Consider the following 21,183-nt stretch of genomic DNA (forward strand, 5'->3'; position numbering starts at 1 on the left):
TGGGCAACAGTTTACAGTGTAAACTTTACACCAGGGGTGGGCAACCTTTTTTACTGTGGGGCCAAATACAATTGCCAAAATTTGATCGCGGGCCGCACTTGTGTATAACACAAGGTGATTTTACTTCGTCGCATACCAAAAATGCCTTGCTACAAGTAAAATTTGCATTTGATTCTAGCAGCATATTGTCAGGTCGCAGAAAAATAGCACTGGACGCACTAATCTGCTCAAAAAAATATAATAATTATATATTTCAAAAAAATAATATAATAATATAATAATTTTCCAAACGGCTCTGCGGGCCGCACAACTTTAATCAAAGGGCCGCATGTGGCCCGCGGGCCGCAGGTTGCCCACCCCTGCTTTACACCCTTGGGAAATAATAAAATAACGCTACGAAACAAAGTTAAAAAGATGCTTTTATTGTCACAAAAACAGGCGACCCAACAGAATTTTCAGGCGACCCAACTTTGGGTCGCGACCCATAGGTTGGGAAACGCTGGAGTAGGCCAACAAGTATCGGTACTCACGGGACACGGTGGCTTTTATGTGGACGAAAAGATCAAGGGGGAAAATAGTCAATTAAATCAGGAAAATGAATACACATCCACTCAGGATGACTTCATATTCGAAAAGATATTTGCGGCACACACTCAATTCCGTGCATTACAAACAAGGGTTAAGCCAAAATTAAATATAGCTTTTCCTCAGTAAGCACAGGATTATCACGGTTGTGACTTCAATGCAATATAAATGTTAAGCTTATATAGCTCCAATACAAATGTTAACAAATACGATTGATTGTTCTGATGTGCTAAGCACGCACACAACACAACGGTGTTCTACTTCTCCTATGTAAGAAAACGAGACCGTCAGAACTTTCGATTGGAATGTCTTGAAAAAATACTGCGTAATTCGGAAGTAGAATGTCTGTCGCCAAGCGGCACTGAAGTTGGTGCGACGCGCGTTTAGGTCTGTGACTGTGATGTTACAAGTGGCGGTATAAGCTTTAACACATTTTGCATCACAAATTTTTTTCGGAAGTAGTTATTCTAGAAAGCATATTGTATTTCCTAAATGAATTTAGATAGCCTATTCTTGGCCACAATCGAATGCAAGTTACAGCCTAGAATTCTTTGTAATCACGTGAGCTTCAGTCTCCTCACACTCCTGCGCCCTGCCTAATGATGCTTCGCAATGGTGACGATGATGAGCACTGAGGAGCCTGCAGTCTTCTGTATACGTGTGTTTAAAACTACAATTAAATTTAATACATTTACGTTTTGCTGCATTGTTTTGAACAAAATCGTTGGCATTGCAGCATAACACTGAAAAATGGCCTGATTCAATTTTATTAATAAAATGAAAAATATAGGACTTCAGTCTTTTGCAATTTACTCCCTTTTTGCTGGATTGTGGATTAATATTGCAACAGTAAATTGCCGTTATTCTGGTGAGATAAAATAATACTATTGTTCAAAACTTAAGTTATATCTTATTCCAACTTTTGTCCCAGCTTCGTTTTATGGTGACAGTTTTTCATTCGAAAGTTTAGCAGACTACCAATCTTCAACAACTGTTGCATTGCAATTTCAAACTCAGTCATTGAATGGCATAATTTTGTTAGCAGCCGGACAGGAAGATTATCTCATAGTCAGCCTAAGTGATGGGACCATAAAGGTTGGGATTTACATCGGCAAAAATAATTTTTTGAATCTTCAAAATGTTTTTTTTTGCTTACTGCTTATGAAAATGATGACTCAAACCATTTGGTAAATGGTGTTACAGAAAATTGGAAATAAAGTATGTCCCTCTATTAACTGTTTTTTTTAGGATTTGTGTCTTATTGCAACAGGTGAAAGTCAATGTTGGATCTGGTGAAGCTGTCCTAGATTCCCCAGATGGAAAGAGATACAACGATTTATTGTGGCATCGTGTGAGGATTTTAAAAACAGACTCTTTAATTAGTTTACAAATCAATGACATTGATGTTTCTTCTGGTTTGGTTCCAACAACAGACACTGACTCTAGACTGGATATTGACCTTGGTGTCTTTTTGGGTGGATATGGTATGTTTTTCCAATTCTGTTAGCATTATCACTAATTTAACGGGTATTTCTGTACCACCTGTTAACATATTACGACTACCACAGATTATAATGTTGGTGCAAGTTATTTGGACCAGTCAATGCCTTTCTTTCGAGGCTGTATTTTGAATGCTCAATACAATTCGATTGATGTCCTTGATCCAATCAACAATGTTCCAGGAAAAAAGAGTGTCCATAATGTTGCTGCAGGTGTGTTAAATTTTTGTTGTGTAAACTTATGTTTAAAAATAGTTTCAATGTAGGTTGCTCCAGGATATTCCGTGCCAGGAAAAAAGAGCCCTTGTCATTTCAATCAAGCAATGCATACATAAAATTTAGTCGCTGGACGAGAAGCTCTGGAGCAACGTTTGAATGTAGTGTGAAGACAAGTGGTGAACATGGATTGTTGCTGTTCAGTTCTGGTTGGGATATGTAAGTATTTTTAAACTAGTGGTGCTTCGAATTGCATTAGGTTAAGACTGAAATCGAAAGCAGTTTTGCTAAATAAATTTGGCCCATTTTACTCAATTGCGTGTGACTTAACAAAGACAAACAGACAGTTGTGTTACTACAACATGATAGTGGTGTTGCATTATGACCTTAGTTCTGTGGATTTTAAGCTTGACTTGGTCACCCTGTTAGCCAGGAAATAAATCTAAATGTAATTGGTCTGTAATGAGGAAGAAAAAACATACTTTGCACCCTAATGTCAATCTGTAAAAGATTTGGTTTTCCGTGCATCGCCACAAATAATTTGACCAAAATAAAATCTCAATTGATTGCTGGTTCAGTTGCATAAATTCAGCAAACTGAAGCTTTGGTACACACCTTCCAAAACAACATTCTCCTTTTAAAAACTCTTCAAATGGTTTTACATATATGTTTTTTGCAGAAGTGAGTTCATAGCTTTGGAAATGGCTGGTGGTTCTGTAAGAGCTTCTGTAAACAAAGGGTCTGGTGTAATAGGATTGCAATCACCACAAACTATTAATGATGGAAAGTGGCATAAACTTAGGTATGAAATTTGAAATACTTGTAATCTGCGATCAGTTTTAAAATGCACTCACCTTGACTTTCACCTTTTTTTTGCAAATAAGCTATCAACATGTATACAAAACAAATATTTTTTTCTCAGATTCACATATTCCCCCTCGGTGTTGGAAATTCGAGTTGATCGAAACAGGACACGTATATTTGTAGAGCAACCAGATGGTGAGTATACATTATTGCTGTTCCACTGTGGTATGCATTTTGCAGTTCTTTTTACACTTCTTAAAACATATAAATATGATGGTAGATACTTCAAACAGTGAACTCAATCTAAGAGGGTTCTTGTTTGTTGGTGGAGTTGACTTACAGACAAGAATAGAAGCACAGAAATATGCCCGTGGAATTGCAGTGTCCTCCTTTCCTGGCTGCATAAAAAACACCCGTGTTAACTTTTTGTGAGTACAAACACACAGTAGTTTTTCTAACACCACATTTTATTCTTATGCAAATGTATATTATATTTCAGTAAAATTAATGAACTACTTGCTTTGTGCAGGCCAAAATTTGTAAAAGATATCATTGCATCCCATGATGTATCAGTAGGATGCAGCAACACAAAACCGTTTAACTCAGAAGCAGTTCAGCGACAAGTACAAAGCAATTTACCAACTTTTGTAATTGTTCCACATCAACAACAACCAGCACAACCTAAATATGGCAACAATGTTAATTCTGATTTGCATAAGGTAAAAAGTGATCTTATATTTTATCATTTTTTAAGTTAAACTTCAAGTTTTGTGATATTTTGGCAGATTTCTAACCAAGCTCAGCGAACAGTGTGCTACAGTTTGTACACAAACGAGCTTCAGGTTACAGAGGGAAGTGCAACCAACATAAGTCATACCAATCTTGGTGTTCAACTTATTGACACAGAAAACCAACGTCATGTGTGGAATGACAATTCTTTAAATTCCTTTATGTTGAAATTAATTTCAATCCCAAGCAATGGAGCTTTGAGAAAAGGGGAAATGTTGTTGGAAGTGGGTGATTCCTTTTCAGTTGAAAGTGTCAAAGCCCGACAAGTTGTTTATGAGCATGATGGATCAGACACAACACAGGATGTCTTTTCTTTCATGGTTTCATCAGATGGCCTTAGTGATGAGATGAAAACAATGGTGAGTGAATTGTTTCAGTTTTCAATTTCATAGTGATTTTGACAGACCGGAAAATGTCATTTTTATGTTGTAGGATGCGAAACAGTATAGAATCTGTGACAATGAACTTAACTTTGTTTACAACACAACAACGTACTCTTTAAACATCTCTATTGAAGCTGTGGATGATCCTCCCCAGCTTAATATCTCTCCATACTATGTATTCTCACCAATAAGAAATGCACGCACTCCATTACCAAAACAAATTCTCCAAGCCAGTGATCCTGACAGTACAGACTCCAAAATTGTTTACCAATTAATAGGAATTGGTGCTGGTTTGTACATTGAGAAAAATGACAGCGTAGGAAGGCCTGTGCACTCCTTCACCCAACATGACATAAATGAGCAGTTGTTGTACTTTGTTCATGCTGGTGGTTCTGACAACACACGTCTATTGCTGCAAGTAAGCAACCACAACTCGGTGATGAATCAACCAAACTCGGCTGTCACTGCTCTCATGAGAATTGCTGCTGTTCCACTTGTAATAGAAGGTTTGACTTCTAGCATATTTATAACTTATAGTTGTAACAGAAATCCTTCCATTTGCAAGTTTATATGTATGGAATCCCTTATCGAACATTGTAATTTTTATTTTATTTTTTGTCAAACCATGTAGTGAAATATTTATTTTTTTGCAGTCGAGCACAATGCTGGGCTGACTCTTGTGGAAGGAGAAGCTTCTGTTATCACTGAAAACCAACTATCTGTGAGTTCAAATGCCGGGGCATCTATTGTTAACATGAAGTATGTTGTAGTTGATGCACCACTATATGGAAAAATCCAGGTAATGAATGTGTGCACCTTTGCTCTTTAAGCTGCTGGATAATTTGTACACAAGTTTAAAAACCTCTACCTCAAACTTCTTTGAACTGCAGTTGTTACAAGGTGACAGTGTTACCACTGGTGTGTGGACAGTAGCAACAATGTTTGATGCTGTAGATCTCACATCCTCACGGGTACGTTATCTCAATATTGATACACCTGAGGACGCAGGACCAGTCATAAGTGACAGGTCAGTATTTTTGTGTGCTTGTTGTCGCTTGTGTGTTATTCGTTTTCTGTGTGGCTGTGTTTTGATAAGCAAGACCTAATGGCGATTTTTTGTTGAATACGTTTTTTTATGTTTCGGATAAAATTAATCTGTCATTTGCACGCCAATAAGTTTTCACTAAAACCATAGATTGGTTCCAAACTTCCAATATTTTTGCACAAGTGAAATTTCTTTGTAGTAACACTGACTTAGCAGGTCCATGTATTCAAATATTTGGCTTAAAAAAAGCTGTGACGGATTGAAACCCGGATTTTATTAAATTAAATCGACCGTGTTGGAATTAATTTGTCTTGTTAAATCGTTCTAATCATATGGCGTATTAATCAAAGGTTCAAGTTTAAAGTGACGGGTGCCAAAGAGGAGTCAAATGTGTACAGTTTCAACATATCTGTTCTCCGCGTGATCGTCAACATTCATACACTTCCAGTGATGTTACGTGGTCGAGACACTAGTTTCGTCATCACTTTACGTCATCTGTCTGTTGATGTCACGAGTCTAACTGGATTGGATGATGGCGAGATTCAGATTTTTATTGCTAAAAGTTTTCGTCGCGTTACGTTACGCAACAGGTAGGTTTAGTAATCACGTACTTACGTTAACGTATGTGTAATTATGTGTTTATTGTATTGTTGTTGTAACCTTTTATAATCTGTTAACTAAAAATAGTTTTTGGAAAGTCATTTTATTGTTGAACCGGCGTCAAAAAATTTAAATATATGTCCGAATCTAGCGAAACATAAAGCCTGGTCATAAATTACATGATTTCATCCCGTTCCCAATATGTGTTTAGTTTAACTGTTTCTCACCTTTTTGACCATGTTTGCAGACAATCTGACAGGCGACTTGAAGTAGCAAGTGGATTTACGATGTCTGAACTTAAACGTGGTTTATTGGTGGTAGAAATTAATGTGAATGAAGTAGATCCCGCAGAGAAAGAAGTTGATGATTTTATGACGTTATACGCGTTGGTGCGGGGAAGATATCGCTCATCAAGAGTTCACTTCAATCTGACCTATATACCGGACGCAACTGTATTGAAGGTCGGTAAAGGTTCACCACGTTTCCTGGTTGAACCTCTTTATAGGTTATTAATGCCATCAGTCATATATTTGATGTCATTTTTGTTGTGTTATGTGTGCACATTTTCCAGTTGCACGAGTTTGTACTACGTCTATAAAAGTTTGCAATAGATGTCGGTTTTGATAAAAATCTAGTTTGTAACGACCCTTATCCATCGACTTCATTTATTTGCCTTAGTGTGTGTATTTCACATCTGTACTTTTTTTGCTGATCACGACAAAATAAATATTTCAAACACCCAATTATTATGATGATTTTATATTGCTAATTGCTATGTTATAGTTGTATGTTGCTACCAACCTATAACCCATTTTACATTATGTGTACAAAGAAATGTATTGTTGATTTGTTTCAAATTTATTCTAAAAATAAAAATTACAGCTAAGCTAAGGCTTACTTACATTACTACAACCAACTCTCTGTTACTAATTACTCATCTGGTTACAATATTCGCCGAAAACTGATCGGCCGTATGTCTGTTGTGGTTATAAACAATCACCTGCTCATTTGCAGATCACCTCCGGCATTCTAACAGTGGATGAAGGTAAAGAACAAATCGTGACACCAGATCTACTGTCAGCTGAGACTCTGTTGCACAGACGTTTCCTCTTCAAGGCGAGTTAAGCTTTTACTTAGTGAGACTCTACGGTGGAACGGAGAGTGATTTGTCATTCACTTTTTTGTTTGCTTTTTCGACATTAGCTGAGTGACTCAATTACTTTCCAGGTCTATCAACACAATTAGTTTTGCTTCGTTTATGCCCCGCTTTTTCCAACAGTAATGGTAATCAAAAACACTAAAATATCTTGTATATCGGTACACTGATATGTCGCATCCTAATCTTAACTTGGATTACTTTGTATGTTTATATCATTGGAACACTATATACGTATCTGTTCATAAGTTTAATGGTGAAAATAACGGCCCAAATAGACGTAAAAAGCGACATGCTTTATTGTTTAAACGTTTCGGCAAATGCTCATGCCATCATCAGTGATATGAAGGCCACCATTAAACTTATGAACAGATCCGTATATAGTGTTCCAAAGATGTGGCCTTCATATCACTGATGATGGCATGAGCATTTGCCGAAACGTTTGAACAATAAAGCATGTCGCTTTATATCATGTTTCGTAATGAATTGTTCCAAAATATGCAATTTTTGCTTGAACAGATTGTGCAACAACCATTGCACGGTAATCTCACTCTGAAGGGTGACAACTCGGCACCACGTGATCAGCTGGTGACGTCATTCACAACCAGCGACATCGTGGACGGACGGCTGCACTACAAGTGGGTTTATCTCGTTTCGCTCAAGCCTACTGTTATCTGATAGTTTGTTATGCCAAATGATTGTGTAACGGAGCGTGTTGTTTGGCGATAAGATTAAAGGCTTGAGTGTTTTTTACGAACGGGCAACCATCTATGGGTTACCATGTCTGAATATATACACCTTAACTGAAGACACTTGTGATGCATAAACGTGATATTGTTATTTTTCTTTTTATGTACGTTGTACACAGCAGGTTTATTTTTTAGACACGATGATGGAGAATCAAGAAACGATATTTTCACATTCACTGTAACTCCAATACTGGAAGGGGAACTACCAGATAAGATTGCAAGCCTGCAGAATGTAACTGGGAGTGGAACTTTCAACATTTCAGTTGAACTAAGTAAACAAAATTAGAAATCTAAACTTACCACAGGGACTTGTACATTTTATTTTGGGATGATTGGAAAACAATAATGAGAGATTGCTTTTGATTGACAAAGGTGTATGTATGGATGTAAGGGTTACCGTTTTATAAGGGCGTTAACTAAGCCACCTTTGCGATTTTTTAAGCGTTTAATATGTTGTCATTTAATGTGCCGAGAAAAAAAGGCTCAATGGCTCAAATGGTGATTACGTGTTTCACATTTTCAATCTTTTGCGGATTCCCAACACAAAATTGTATTTTTCAGTTAACGACAACCCACCTGTACGTGTTGTGAACCGACCCTTTCATATTGCACGAAATTCCGAGAGATTACTCACCCGTGACGATCTTTGGTATCACGACGCCGATATTGATCAAGACGACCTTGACCTAGTATACGTCAGAAGAGGTTTAGCCAACAGCGACATTGTTGACTTGACCAATCGAAGAAAGTCGGTAAGAGATCTTTTGCGACCTTTAGTGTACGATTATAAACTGTATGGTGTATATTGCTATTGCAGCTTTGTATTTGGTTCTGTAGGTTTTGTCCTTGATTTTTTTATCGTTATGAAGATACATTTTAACCTTTTTTAGAACCGACACCGAAACTATTTAAAATAAAAACAAGTTAACAATCTGTTTGTTTGCTCAGGTTTTCCAATTCACACAGCGAGATATTGTCGCCAACAAAATTTTGTTTAAACATCGCGGAAACAGAAAATTTCAGCGATTTGTGTTTTCGGTAAAGGACGGCAAACATTTTTCAACAGGTGACAGTGTTTTTAGCAAATTACCATGGCGTTTCATTGGATAAACATGTTGTAGATGTAACAATGCGATTTTCATTCGCCGGTAATGTCAAATCTTGCTTTAAATCGATAACATTACATTGCCGCAGGTTTATTTGTTTTGATATCGTCCGACCCGTATGTGAAACAACTTAATTCCACCAAGCTTCTTGTGAAGAAAGGATCAAACGCCACAATCACATCTGGAAACATTCAATTCGAAACAAACGTGAAGGGATTAAAAAGCCTGATCAAATACCGGTAAGTGCTTCGCCATTTCGCCCTAAAAAGTTAACATTTGACACCAAATCCATAAAGTAAATCTATATGTTTTATGTTTTATTAGCACATAAAAGCCTTATTCAGTCTCATTCGAGATTTTGCTTATGGTTGATGCAACAAAACACATTATACTTTCTGCTAAAATTGCGAAAACGTAGATTGTACATGCAGTTAAATACTCGTAATTGAAACTTAAAGCTGGAATCACTTAGTCCGTTGCTAGTTGGATGAAGACTGAAAAGCCTTATACTGACGATGCTGTAGTAGCGAAATATATATATCTTTAAAACCACAGGGTGAACGACTAAGTGTTTTTCTGAACTTACATCTATTGCAGTTAAATACATCTTATCTTGTTATGGGTCCCCTTCCCTGAAGGGGACACATATTGATTTTACTCAAAATGTTTTTGTTTTTTTTCTTCTCCCCAAAGTTTGTCCGACTCGTTTTTCCGTCAAATCCTTGATGGATTTGGATGAAATTTACACAGATGGTAGATGTAGTTATGTAGATGTGCATCCCACTTTGTTTTTGTCGATAACCCCAGTATTTACCCCGCTAGCCCCCTAAAATGGGTATTTTTCCCCGAAGTTTGTCCTACTCGTTTTTCCATCAAATGTTTGATGGATTTGGCTGAAATTTACACAGATGGTAGATGTAGTTATGTAGATGTGCATCCCACTTTGTTTTTGTTAATAACCCCAGTATTTACCCCGCTAGCCCCCTAAAATGGGTATTTTCCCCGAAGTTTGTCCGACTCGTTTTTCTATCAAATGTTTGATGGATTCGGCTGAAATTTACACAGATGGTAGATGTAGTTATGTAGATGTGCATCCCACTTTGTTTTTGTTAATAACCCCAGTATTTACCCCGCTAGCCCCCTAAAATGGGTATTTTCCCCGAAGTTTGTCCGACTCGTTTTTCTATCAAATGTTTGATGGATTCGGCTGAAATTTACACAGATGGTAGATGTAGTTATGTAGATGTGCATCCCACTTTGTTTTTGTTGATAACCCCAGTATTTACCCCGCTAGCCCCCTAAAATGGTTTTTTTCCCCGAAGTTTGTCTGACTCGTTTTGCCATCAAATGCTTGATGGATGTGGCTGAAACTTATACAGATGGTAGATATAGTTATGTAGATGTGCATTCCACTTTGTTTTTGTTGATAACCCTAGTATTTACCCCGCTAGCCCCCTAAAATGGGTATTTTCCCCCGAAGTTTGTCCGACTCGTTTTTCTATCAAATGTTTGATGGATTCGGCTGAAATTTACACAGATGGTAGATGTAGTTATGTAGATGTGCATCCCACTTTGTTTTTGTTGATAACCCCAGTATTTACCCCGCTAGCCCCCTAAAATGTTTTTTTCCCCGAAGTTTGTCTGACTCGTTTTGCCATCAAATGCTTGATGGATGTGGCTGAAACTTATACAGATGGTAGATATAGTTATGTAGATGTGCATCCCACTTTGTTTGTCCGGATAACCCTAGTATTTACCCCGCTAGCCCCCTAAAATGGGTGAGTTTGTAAACAATGTCAGAATTGGCTAAAATTTGGATAGCTTGTAAAGTATGCCAAATATCGTTATTGCGCCATCGCAGTTCAGGGGTTTTTAACAGCCCTTTGACGTCAGAAACATTAACGGTTGTTGCTCAAAACACCTCTAGTGGTTGAAATTTTAAACGTTGGCAGATTGGACTGAAATTTTGCAGTACTATTGATTGACTCATTGTGGTTTCCTACTTTTAAGTTTGTGTGTGTTGAACCTCCGTTAGTTATCCTACTATCCCCCTAAAATGAGTTTTTTAATTTAAATAGTTTTTACTCCATATAGCATATTTAAATATGCACAATACCAATCACTGTGTTTGTCTTCACAATACCAAACTTACTCATTGTTATCTATTGAAATGCATTATCTACAACTTTGCATGTGTGGGGACCCATGAGTTTTTGCTTGCAGAAACAACCAAGGTTATAAAAAACGATGGCTAATATGGGACCCAATACAAAATAAGCATAGAAAATATATTTAGGTTTTAAAATAGATCATAGTGTATGTGCAAGGGCAATATGTGCTAAGCCACCCTTCTAGTTTCACTTCCATTTGATCGGTGCAAACACACGCGAAATAAAGTTGTTTTTTGCAGATTGACAGAAACACCACAACATGGCCATTTAAAGCTTACATCACCCAATCTTTCCAACATTACGACGGTTGATGAATTTACACAACAGAACATTAACGACATGCGGCTTGTGTACGTACAAGATGTGACGCCAGGTGACAGCGGAGAGTTACATGATTCGGTTAAATTCTCTGTTACTGCAGGGGATGTGACAGTTTATGGAAACGTGAGAATTGCAATATGGTGAAAGTCACCATTCTTATTTAGACGTTTTACCTCATATAAATGATATTTTTTCACAGCTAAGCATTCAAATCTACCTTCCGAGTCTCCAACAACCACCTGTGATGAAAAGGAACAGAGTATTGCTTGTCGATGAAGGATTTCCGATAACTCTCCAACGTTCGCTACTTCGGGCGACGCACTCAACCGCATTACCACGTAACATCGTATTTGTAGTGACGTCACAGCCCTCGTATGGAATATTGGCGACAAACAACAGTGGTGTCGTAAAATATTCAGTACAAGGTGAAAAAAATACTGGATAGAAGCTTCCTCCATTTACTTTTTTAGCAATCGAATTAAAGTTGAACTATTGTTTTAATTTCAAAGAGTTCAGTCAATGGGAAATTAACCACGGTCGAGTGATGTATATTCAAAACCAAAACGTTTCGTTTGATGTCGTCGAACCAGTCGATACGTTTACCTATGACGTAAGCAACGGTGTATTGAGCCTAGAGAATGTGACGTCACGGGTTGAAATCATTCCCATCACCATTCCTCTACGGTAGGCTCTAAAAATATAGACTTAAAAAACTTTTGTAAAATATAACTGTTCTTAGAAAAAATATTGTGGAAAATACCTAGTACATTAACAATCGTGAAATGGAAAAATTAACAAAATTTTACAATTGTTTTGTAACATTCTTTACATTTAGGTCAGGAAACTTCTCTGTGGCTGAGGGAAAATCTCGGGTGCTCGTCAGCGACTTTCTTTACATTGCTTCACCTCACTTCTCAAACCTCGAACTTGACGTCATCGTAGTGACGCAGCCTCGTCACGGTCGGTTGGAGTCGTCACGACAAGCTGACGTTGCACTTGCCCGCTTCTCGTGGCGACTTGTATTGGCTGAATTTGTTTTCTATGTTCATGATGGAAGCGACACCTTGCAGGTTAGTCATATCTTGTTGAAATCATGGAAGGTGCTATATTTGGTTTACAAACTGCGGTGTTTTATTTGTGACAGGATTCATACGAACTTCGCGTTGAAACAGTTGACAATGAGCGACGAAGTTCGGTTGTGTCAACCTTCATTGAAGTAATACCTGTAAACGACCAGATCCCATATATGGTCAATAACACTGGAATGACGGTGTGTTTATACATTTTTATGTTCAAATAAATTGCTAAATATGTTTTGTACATAGCATACAGTTGCAGTTTCTGTCGCACATTTTGAATTTAACAAAACAAGAAGGGTTGTTTCACAAAAATGTTGAAAAAAGTGATTAGCGATTTGGTCTGTGTTTAACTTTTGCCTTTGAAAAGTGCATTTAGAGCCCCCAAAAACACCAACGTTTACATGTTGTTATAAAGGTTTGGGTGAATTCGGTGACAGTAGTTTCATCTGATTTTTTGTCGGCTTACGATCTCGATTCATCACCAGCTGATCTAAGATACGAAATTCTGCCGCCAAGAAATGGCCACCTTGCTCTTATAACTGACCCCCATCAAAACATCATCAACTTTACACAAGCACACATTAATGGTGGACAACTCATATTCGTTCACAAAGGTACGACAACAATCATTGTGTTCGTCACATAAGTTTGCGTTGTACTCGCAAGATGACAATAAAGAGTAATCAATATTTTTCGTAGATTTGGGAGGTGCGTTCAATTTAACGAAATATAGTTGCTTGTTTAGCCTGTAGACATCGTGACAGTCGTTTAGGTTTTGACAATATGGACGTATTGTGGTATTTTATTAATTCTGTAATATAACGTTTTTTTAACAAAGAGCAGTAAATGATGTACTGGTTTTTGTACGCAGGCACCAATACTGGTGGTTTTACATTCCAAGTTAACGACGGACTCAATTTCGACACCAAACACATATTTGTGATAACTGCTCAGCCGCTTGTTATCACGGTTGACCCGACAACACCTGTACAGGTACATCTGGTTGTAAAAGAAGCAATACAGTGCATTAAGCTACTTTGTAGTAACATACGTTTTTCATCATAGGTTTTTCCTGGTACAGTTTCACAATTCAACTCTTCAAATCTTTTCTCCTCCACCAACGATCGATCTGGGTCACGGGATGTGACGTATCATATTACACGCAAGTCTAAAATTGGCGCCATCGTGCGGCAAATCTCGGAGGGAGGTTACGCAGAGATTCTTAATTTTACGCAGAGCGACGTTAACGCCGGCCTAGTATATTACAAACAGGTTTGATCGTTTGACCATGTTAGAATATTGCAGTACTGAAAGTATGTTTTCAGTCAGTAACATTAAGTTTATAAAATAGCGAACGCCTGGCAAATTGTACACGTACTAAAAGCAATTTAATTGCCTAGTTTATCTTGATTTAATTTTCCAAATTGACACAGAATAAAGACTTAACGTCCTGGAACGACACCGATGACCTCGTCATAACTGCGTCGTCTTCTCCCGCGGATGACGTAGCTGATGTTGTAGTGTCGTTTAATGTGACGTACGAAGCGTATCGTGATACTGGAAGAAACAGTTCTATTCAAACTAATACAGGTTGGTTTGCAAGTTATGTTTGGCTAATTGACGCGAAAATGTATATTTGCATAATTATCTTGAGTGTCTCGGTGTCAAATTTCTCAACTTCTACCCTTATATTTGTATGTAGGTCTTCGACTTTCGGAAGGAGGAAAATCCAACATCACCATTCAACTACTGGATGCCAGTAATCTGTTAAAGAAAGTAGAACCCTATGGAAAGCGCAAAAACTTCAATATTAAGTAAATCCAGCTCGGAACTGTTTTGTCGTGCATTGCAATACATTTTGTTATAATCACCCCACATTCTAATGTAGTGGCTTGACTATGTCTTTACATCGTTTAGCGTTGGTTTTGTTTACTGTCAATAATTTTGTAGGTATCGCATCGTTAGTTTACCTATCCACGGCACATTGGCAATAGACTTGAACACTGCTCAGGTCAACACAACGTTTATTCATGCAGCATTGGAACGAAGTTTGTTAACTTACTCTCATGACGGATCAGAAAATGCTTATGTCAGTACTGGGTTTTTATCTTCATTATAAAGTTGCACCACCAATATGGTATTTATCGCAATTTATAACCATTTTTTACAGGACAAATTCGGTTTCGAGGCATTCTTGGTAAGCAAGAAGCGATCCAGCGAACGTATATTTAGCGTTTTCGACACGTTTCATGTGAATGTTGAACCAGTGAATGACAACAAACCTCAACTTATGACCAAGTCGCCGAATCTCCAAGTACGTTTGTTCTTCGCTAGTGTTTCACGCATTTTATTGTGTTCGCTAAACAGTACAGTGCCAAGGTCAACTGCACGTTGCTCTTATAGGTTGTTCAAGGCTTCATCGGCTCACTGACGTCATCTAGCTTACGCGCAATCGACCTTGACAGCCCGTCAAGTGATGTAGTATATACAATTATTCGTGCACCGACATATGGTAGAATTGCAATATCCTCCCAAATGCAGTCAAGCACTTTGTTTGGAGATGAAGTTTCTGCTTTTACGCAACAAGATATTGACGATGGGCTTGTTGCATTTATCCAAAACACTAAGTCTGATCCTATTTTTCCAGGTAAATTTTAATCGACTTTATGTTTATACTTGTACTTTAAACTTGAAATCTATTCACCCATCTCGCTGCTTGACGGGTAAAGAGTAAAAACTGTGAACTGTATGTCTATTGATTTAAGTTCATGAAAAACATTAAGTCACTCGTTTTTGAAATTTTTGGATCCATGTATATCGCCTTAACAGCATCATCAATTAATTACTGTTTTTCAGGAACTTAAATTACTTTATGTTTGTAACATTTACTCATGATGCCTATATTGTAAGCTACTTATTTTATGATGTCACGGTTTTATTTTTGTTAATATTTGCTCTTTTTGTTAATTTTTAGTATTTAATTGAGTATTAGATGGTAGGATATTTATTTTTTTGTTCGTTGATTTACAGTTGGTGACAAAATAATATCTGACGCATTTTATTTCGGCCTCAGTGACGGATTTCACAGACCCAGCTTTAGTCTTTTCCGAATTAAGGTAAGTATAACAAAACCAGTATCAGTGCTGCTACATGCCACCTTTCCAAATAAATATTTTTCAATAAATTTAAACTGAACAAAACCCGAATAATGGTCTGTTTGTGAAATTAGTCATTATGCCAATGTGGTTTGGGATGATTTCTTTTCTGCGAAGTTAAAAATGAATGTTTCCTGAAATAAGATCTTACAATTTTTTTTCAGATACTTCCAGTAACGCTCAACTTAGGTTCAACGCCAATCATGTTACAACAAGGTCACTTTTCTCTGCAACTTACTGATGAACATATTAACGTGACCACCAACGGTCTGGCAGAGTCCATTGCATTTCAACTCAAAATTCCACCACAGGCTGGCGTGCTCTACAATGGTGACTTTGAGGTAAGTGTTATTTTGTACAAAATGGGCAGTCAACATAAATTAACTCGTCTATCGTTAAAATGTGATAAAGAACTATTAGTCTCATGGGCTATATTTTTTTCTTCTAAATTTGACCTAGAAAATATAACCATGTTTTCGTTTTCAAAATTAGGTTTCAAACTTTTCGCTGGTTGCACTGAAAGCGGGTAACGTTTCTTATCTGATGACGAAAACCAACTTTTCTTCTGACAATTTTACTCTGCTTGCAAGCTACAACAGAAGCGAAACATCTTCGCCCAATGTTACTCGCACCTTGCACCTTGTTATCAGTCCACTAATAACAACGGGTTGGTTATTCTCCGAGTTTGTCATGTTACAAAACATACCTGTTAAATCACAACAAATTGGACACAAGCAATGTAATAATTTAAAATTTATCCAACAGGGACTCTGTCCAGGGGTTATCAAACCCTGATTTAAAATTTACTACATTATTGATTGCACAGAACACATTTAAAACGGGAAATTTTGCCATTTGATCCCATAAACATTTTTTTTATAGGAAACCTGAATGTGGCATCCGAAGGATCTACTTCACTTGGCTTGTCGAGTTTGAACGCAAGTGAACTGGCACTACTTGCCGGCTCCATGCCTGTGTATCATGTCATCACAGCTCCACTTTTTGGTGATATATTTGTTAAACCAGGTTAGAGCATCTTTTTGCTATGGTTATTGCCTCCTAATCGATGTTTTCCCAAAATAAAAAAACAAATTTAAGAATCCAATTAAATGTAGCATTTGTGCATTAATTGTGTGAAATACATTTTTAATGCTGTTGCTGTTCACCTTTAACCGACATTGTTTCGTGGTTACATATTAACCATCATCGTCAGTGCATCATACTTAGGATGGTGGTAATACACAAGGTGATGCACACAAAGCGTCTAACTCAGACAAAGTCTTGAAAATTACACTTTTGGTGCTAAAAGCTTCTTTTAATTAACTTTTGTTTTGTCGGCTTAGAACTGTTTTAAATTCACCGTTGTCGCCACGGGGCATAGCAAGAATTTGAGTTGCGGTTGTAATAAAGCATTGCTTTGCAACAGACTTGGACAAGTAGATAATTCTAGTTATCTAATTCGTCAAATTAGAGCAAAATGGCGGTAATTCTAATTCCAATCTAATTTAGACATGCCGAGTAAGCTCTAATTCTAATTCTAGTCTAATTCACAATTTTCCCCAAAACGCTAGTTTGTACAACAGCATTTTTAGGCATGTGATACAAGTGTGCGTTTTATGTCCAAAGCGAACATAGCGATGTCACCAACAAGGCCAACCCACATCACTGAAACATGTAAACGAGTTTTAACCACGCTGAATTATATAGTTCAAAACGTGTAAATCGTGGAGTTTAAATTTGAAATGTACTACAGTTGGTTGGTTTTAAGTCTAATTCTAGTTTAATTTATGTTTTTTTGAGAAAGTGGTAATTTTAATTCTAATCTAATTTGAAAAAACGAAAAAAAATCTAGTTGTCCAAGTCTGCTTTGCAAGATAGCAAAATAACGTTTTTCTTGTTTGCTAATATTTCGGCAATATCTCTTCACGAATATTTTTTAACAGAACAAAGCAACATGTCCCATAATTTACAACGACGATCTGTCAGTGAGTCGACTTCTACTTTCACGCATGATCACGTGTCACGTGGTTTGGTGTACCTGCGAGCTGGTCACGTGAACATGACGAACCGATCTTACATTGAAGACTCGTTCACATACAGGTACAAGCTATTTAAAACATAAATGTCCCTGAGTATTGCGAATTCACATACAATTCCTTATTTTGTGCTTTTTCGATAAAATCGAACTACCAATATTTTCTCAGTTTTATCTCTTTATTGTTTTGCAACTAGATTAGACGATTTTTGTGTGATTATTTTCTGCAGGCTTACTCGGCACAATTTGTAAGTACCTTTCTGTTTATATTTTAGATTAAGTGTTGAAAACGGTTTGGTACAACCTGCCATTGGTAATCTACCGTTTCGAATTGTCGTCCAACCGTTGGAACCGGCGTTTGATGTGCAAGGTATATGAGCACACATTGACTCTGTTAATGTTTACTTACATCGTAAGTTGTTGCATAAGCATGGACAAACTTGTGTCAGCATTTATATTGTATTGATAAAAATTGTATTTTAATTTTTCTGCTCGAATTGTTTACTCGCAGAAAATATAACAGTTGTAGCAACGAATGCGACGCTTAATTCAACACAAGTTGCATCCACACAACAAGACACCACGTCATCACCTGATCCTGTCACAACAACACATGATGTCCGGATGACCACTACGACACCATTAATCACTACCACCAAGCGCCCCCAAGATTTGATGGAGGTGCAACATGTTTTTTTCAGTTGTTTTCCTGAAAAAAGGCGGTTTGTATGCTCAGTATTTAAAATGACAAGAATATATTTAGATAGGAAGTTAGTGCAGAAGCAATGAGTTTTAACGGCTTTTGTTTTAGGTAAAAGATGCGCATGACAGCGACCTCCCGTGGCTTATCCCGCTTATCGTTGCCATCTGTATAATCCTTATCTTAATCATTGCTTTTGTGGTCTTCTGCTGTATTCGGGAGAGAAAACTTGGACCTTCAAAGGTTAAAGGTCACGAAACTGCAGTAAAATCTCCGCCTACGTCACGCAAGACGAAACCCTCGCACCGCACTGACATTGACGCGCACACTCACGTCACCGTGACATCACGCAGTGACACGATTGATTCGTCACAGCGTTGTCCAACCGCTGACGTAGTGGTGACGCCATTGCGCGGGGGTCGACCGAGCGATGACGAGTACGATACAGACACTGCGTCATACGACGATGGTTATATTTCAAACTCAGTCCCTCCAGAAGGATTGTTAGCAGCAGCTGGGATGGCAAATTTCTCCCGCTTCCGTGGCCCCGGTGGTGTGTCATCGTCCCTTCAAGGCTTTCCGGATCCACCTTTTGCCGTGGACGTGACAAACCAGCCAATGCTTGTGAACGAGCACGGACACTTGTATGCGTCGGACGACAGTATTTTGTCAGATGGAGACGAAACTGACCCGTTCGTCCGGCGCAATATTACAGGTTCTGTTGGTTCATTGCCGCTACCCGGTGGTAGAGGACTTAGTATAGCTCCCGTCAAGGTCAACCAATATTGGGTTTAACTGTGTAGTAGACTTATGTGCCTGTTTTAATGTGTGTGTTGGTGTGGTGCTTTTTATAATCCTATACACTTCAATTAGGATTTGATCTCCGTGTGTTGCTATGCACTGGTTGCTCATTCAGTATTTTTTACGACTTTTTTATTTTTGTGGGTAGTGTTCCATGACGCCCGTCGATCAAAAGCTTTGCATATTCGACAATCGGTTCCTGTCGTTTCGCTTTGCCGTACATTTACATGTGCCTTACCTTGAAAAAGCTTTATTCATATAAATTTCGTGCAGATCAATTTCTTATGTTTGTGGTGCTGGTAAGAGAATCCTGCCTATCATGTTTTGGTATTTATTTTTACTACTTGTGAGTGTTTCAGGGGCCTTGTTTCCTACTAAAAGCAATTAGAAGATTATATGTAACTAATTTTGTCGTTTGTTAATGTGCTTTTTTTTGCCAGTCCTGCCGTGTTTTGCCTGATAGGCCTTATTTAATAGTACTTGTTAGTTTTACCTATTCACCTATCAGCATTATTTGTATTTTTTGACACTAAGGTTGCCTATATTTAAATCACCAAGTCGATGATACTTACGCAAGTGCAAGAAAGATTTTGTCAAAACAAGCTGGAATCTCGCATTGTAAAGTTAGAAACGTTTTTTTGTGAATTCCTTCTCATTGCAAACGTTGTAAATTTTATTGCATAACAACTAGCATTGGAATTTTATTGGTTATTTGCTGCAAAAGTGTCCCCGCGCTCCCCTCATTTTGCATGTGACTGCTGTCGTCAGCGTCTGCATTTTGTGAGAAATAAAATATTTTTTGTACTTCTTCTGGGTTTCCAATTTGACCCAAACAATGTTTTTGTCGTGCAATGAAACTTTGTATCAGCAGAATTGTAATTGCATATCTGGATGTCTGCATACAAAATATTCCAAAACTTTGTGGAAGGTTGAAGAAGTTAACATTGTTCCTGTCAAACATGTAAAGACACAACCCCGTGGTGCCCAGACAATGTATGCAAACGCATATGTAGACCTTATTTTCGGTTGTTGTCGCAAGTCTGCAGTGTTTTAGTGTGCCTGCCGAAGTTCTCGTCATCCGACATTTTGCAGTGTGCAAAACCTTTGCCCAAACATCAGGTTTAGGTTTGAAGTCGTAAATTTTACCACCTGTTGTAAATTGTTTTGCAGATACAAACTCTGTTGCAAGTTTCTGTAAACAGTTCGCAATGCCCCAGTTTTAATTTTGGGCCTTTTAGCCTAATTTGGAAATTCGCTTTACGTAAATTGTCATCAATATTGGTACCATACCTTTGAACTCTTTTTTCACTTTATACGGAAAACTTGAAGATTTAAATTAATCTTAGTCGGGCATTTAGTGCGCTTGTCCACGTTTGATATTTCAGCTATTTTAAACATTTCGCAACAAAGAACGGCAATGGTGCAAAGGCCGATGTTGTGTAGTTATGGTCGGACATGCCCCGAATCAAATCATTAACCCGTGGTGCCAGTTTCTGGTTATCCTATGCATGCCACGTACCGTGTATTGACAAGCAAACATCGTCATCTGCGCATTTGCCAAGTATATCGCGCGCTATAATGTGATGTCTCGTCTGCATGTACACTGTTTGCTTTCGACTGCATGTATTTGCACCTGTTGTTACGCAAGTAGGATCGAGGTCACAATATCAACAGAAGTGAATGGTATTTGTTTGAATTGCTTGTAAATGCCCGTTAGTTTGTCCTCACCAGCACCGCGTATTTGTAGAATGTTCTCCAAGTATTGGTAATCTTACTGTTGAGTATTTTTTGTTTATCTCGATTTGTACGGGTCCTTTGTACAACTTTTTTTCTTTAAAAGTGTGCGTTTTACAGTGAAATAAATCTGTTATTGTTGGACTAAAACAAGTTTTTGTGTGGTAAAAAGTGCTTACCGTCTTTATTTTAGCTTTCGGGCAGTTAGTTTGATTGCAAGTTTTAGGAGTTACTTTAGCACAGAAAACCATCAAG

At 37.8% G+C, this 21,183-nt stretch overlaps 1 protein-coding gene across 2 annotated transcripts; it reads left to right on the top strand.

The window, feature by feature from the left end:
* The first annotated feature begins 1,300 nt into the window (after nucleotides 1-1,300).
* Nucleotides 1,301-20,003, top strand: LOC145213469 (chondroitin sulfate proteoglycan 4-like). 2 transcript variants are annotated; one of them, XM_080081753.1, is made up of 42 exons: nucleotides 1,301-1,453; nucleotides 1,517-1,680; nucleotides 1,856-2,069; nucleotides 2,154-2,297; nucleotides 2,351-2,519; nucleotides 2,980-3,102; nucleotides 3,223-3,299; nucleotides 3,385-3,532; nucleotides 3,634-3,823; nucleotides 3,890-4,252; nucleotides 4,326-4,782; nucleotides 4,930-5,075; nucleotides 5,167-5,303; nucleotides 5,672-5,911; nucleotides 6,169-6,382; nucleotides 6,936-7,037; nucleotides 7,597-7,715; nucleotides 7,962-8,098; nucleotides 8,388-8,578; nucleotides 8,775-8,892; nucleotides 9,021-9,171; nucleotides 11,343-11,547; nucleotides 11,624-11,849; nucleotides 11,934-12,108; nucleotides 12,260-12,494; nucleotides 12,569-12,694; nucleotides 12,919-13,117; nucleotides 13,375-13,496; nucleotides 13,569-13,775; nucleotides 13,937-14,093; nucleotides 14,206-14,317; nucleotides 14,454-14,592; nucleotides 14,674-14,817; nucleotides 14,907-15,150; nucleotides 15,534-15,619; nucleotides 15,823-15,999; nucleotides 16,151-16,325; nucleotides 16,541-16,684; nucleotides 17,602-17,758; nucleotides 17,969-18,063; nucleotides 18,205-18,374; nucleotides 18,505-20,003. In XM_080081753.1, the coding sequence occupies exons 1-42, from the start codon at nucleotides 1,363-1,365 to the stop codon at nucleotides 19,186-19,188; spliced, it is 7,674 nt and encodes a 2,557-aa protein (XP_079937879.1). In that variant the 5' UTR covers nucleotides 1,301-1,362; the 3' UTR covers nucleotides 19,189-20,003. The 2 variants fall into 2 exon arrangements, with proteins under 2 accessions (XP_079937879.1, XP_079937880.1); XM_080081754.1 differs by lacking the exons at nucleotides 1,301-1,453; nucleotides 1,517-1,680 and adding an exon at nucleotides 1,738-1,772 and having other exon boundaries at nucleotides 1,834-2,069.
* Nucleotides 20,004-21,183: the final 1,180 nt, after the last annotated feature.

Source organism: Phallusia mammillata, chromosome 2, assembly GCF_965637545.1.
Source record: "Phallusia mammillata chromosome 2, kaPhaMamm4.hap1.1, whole genome shotgun sequence".
NCBI classification, from domain to species: domain Eukaryota; kingdom Metazoa; phylum Chordata; class Ascidiacea; order Phlebobranchia; family Ascidiidae; genus Phallusia; species Phallusia mammillata.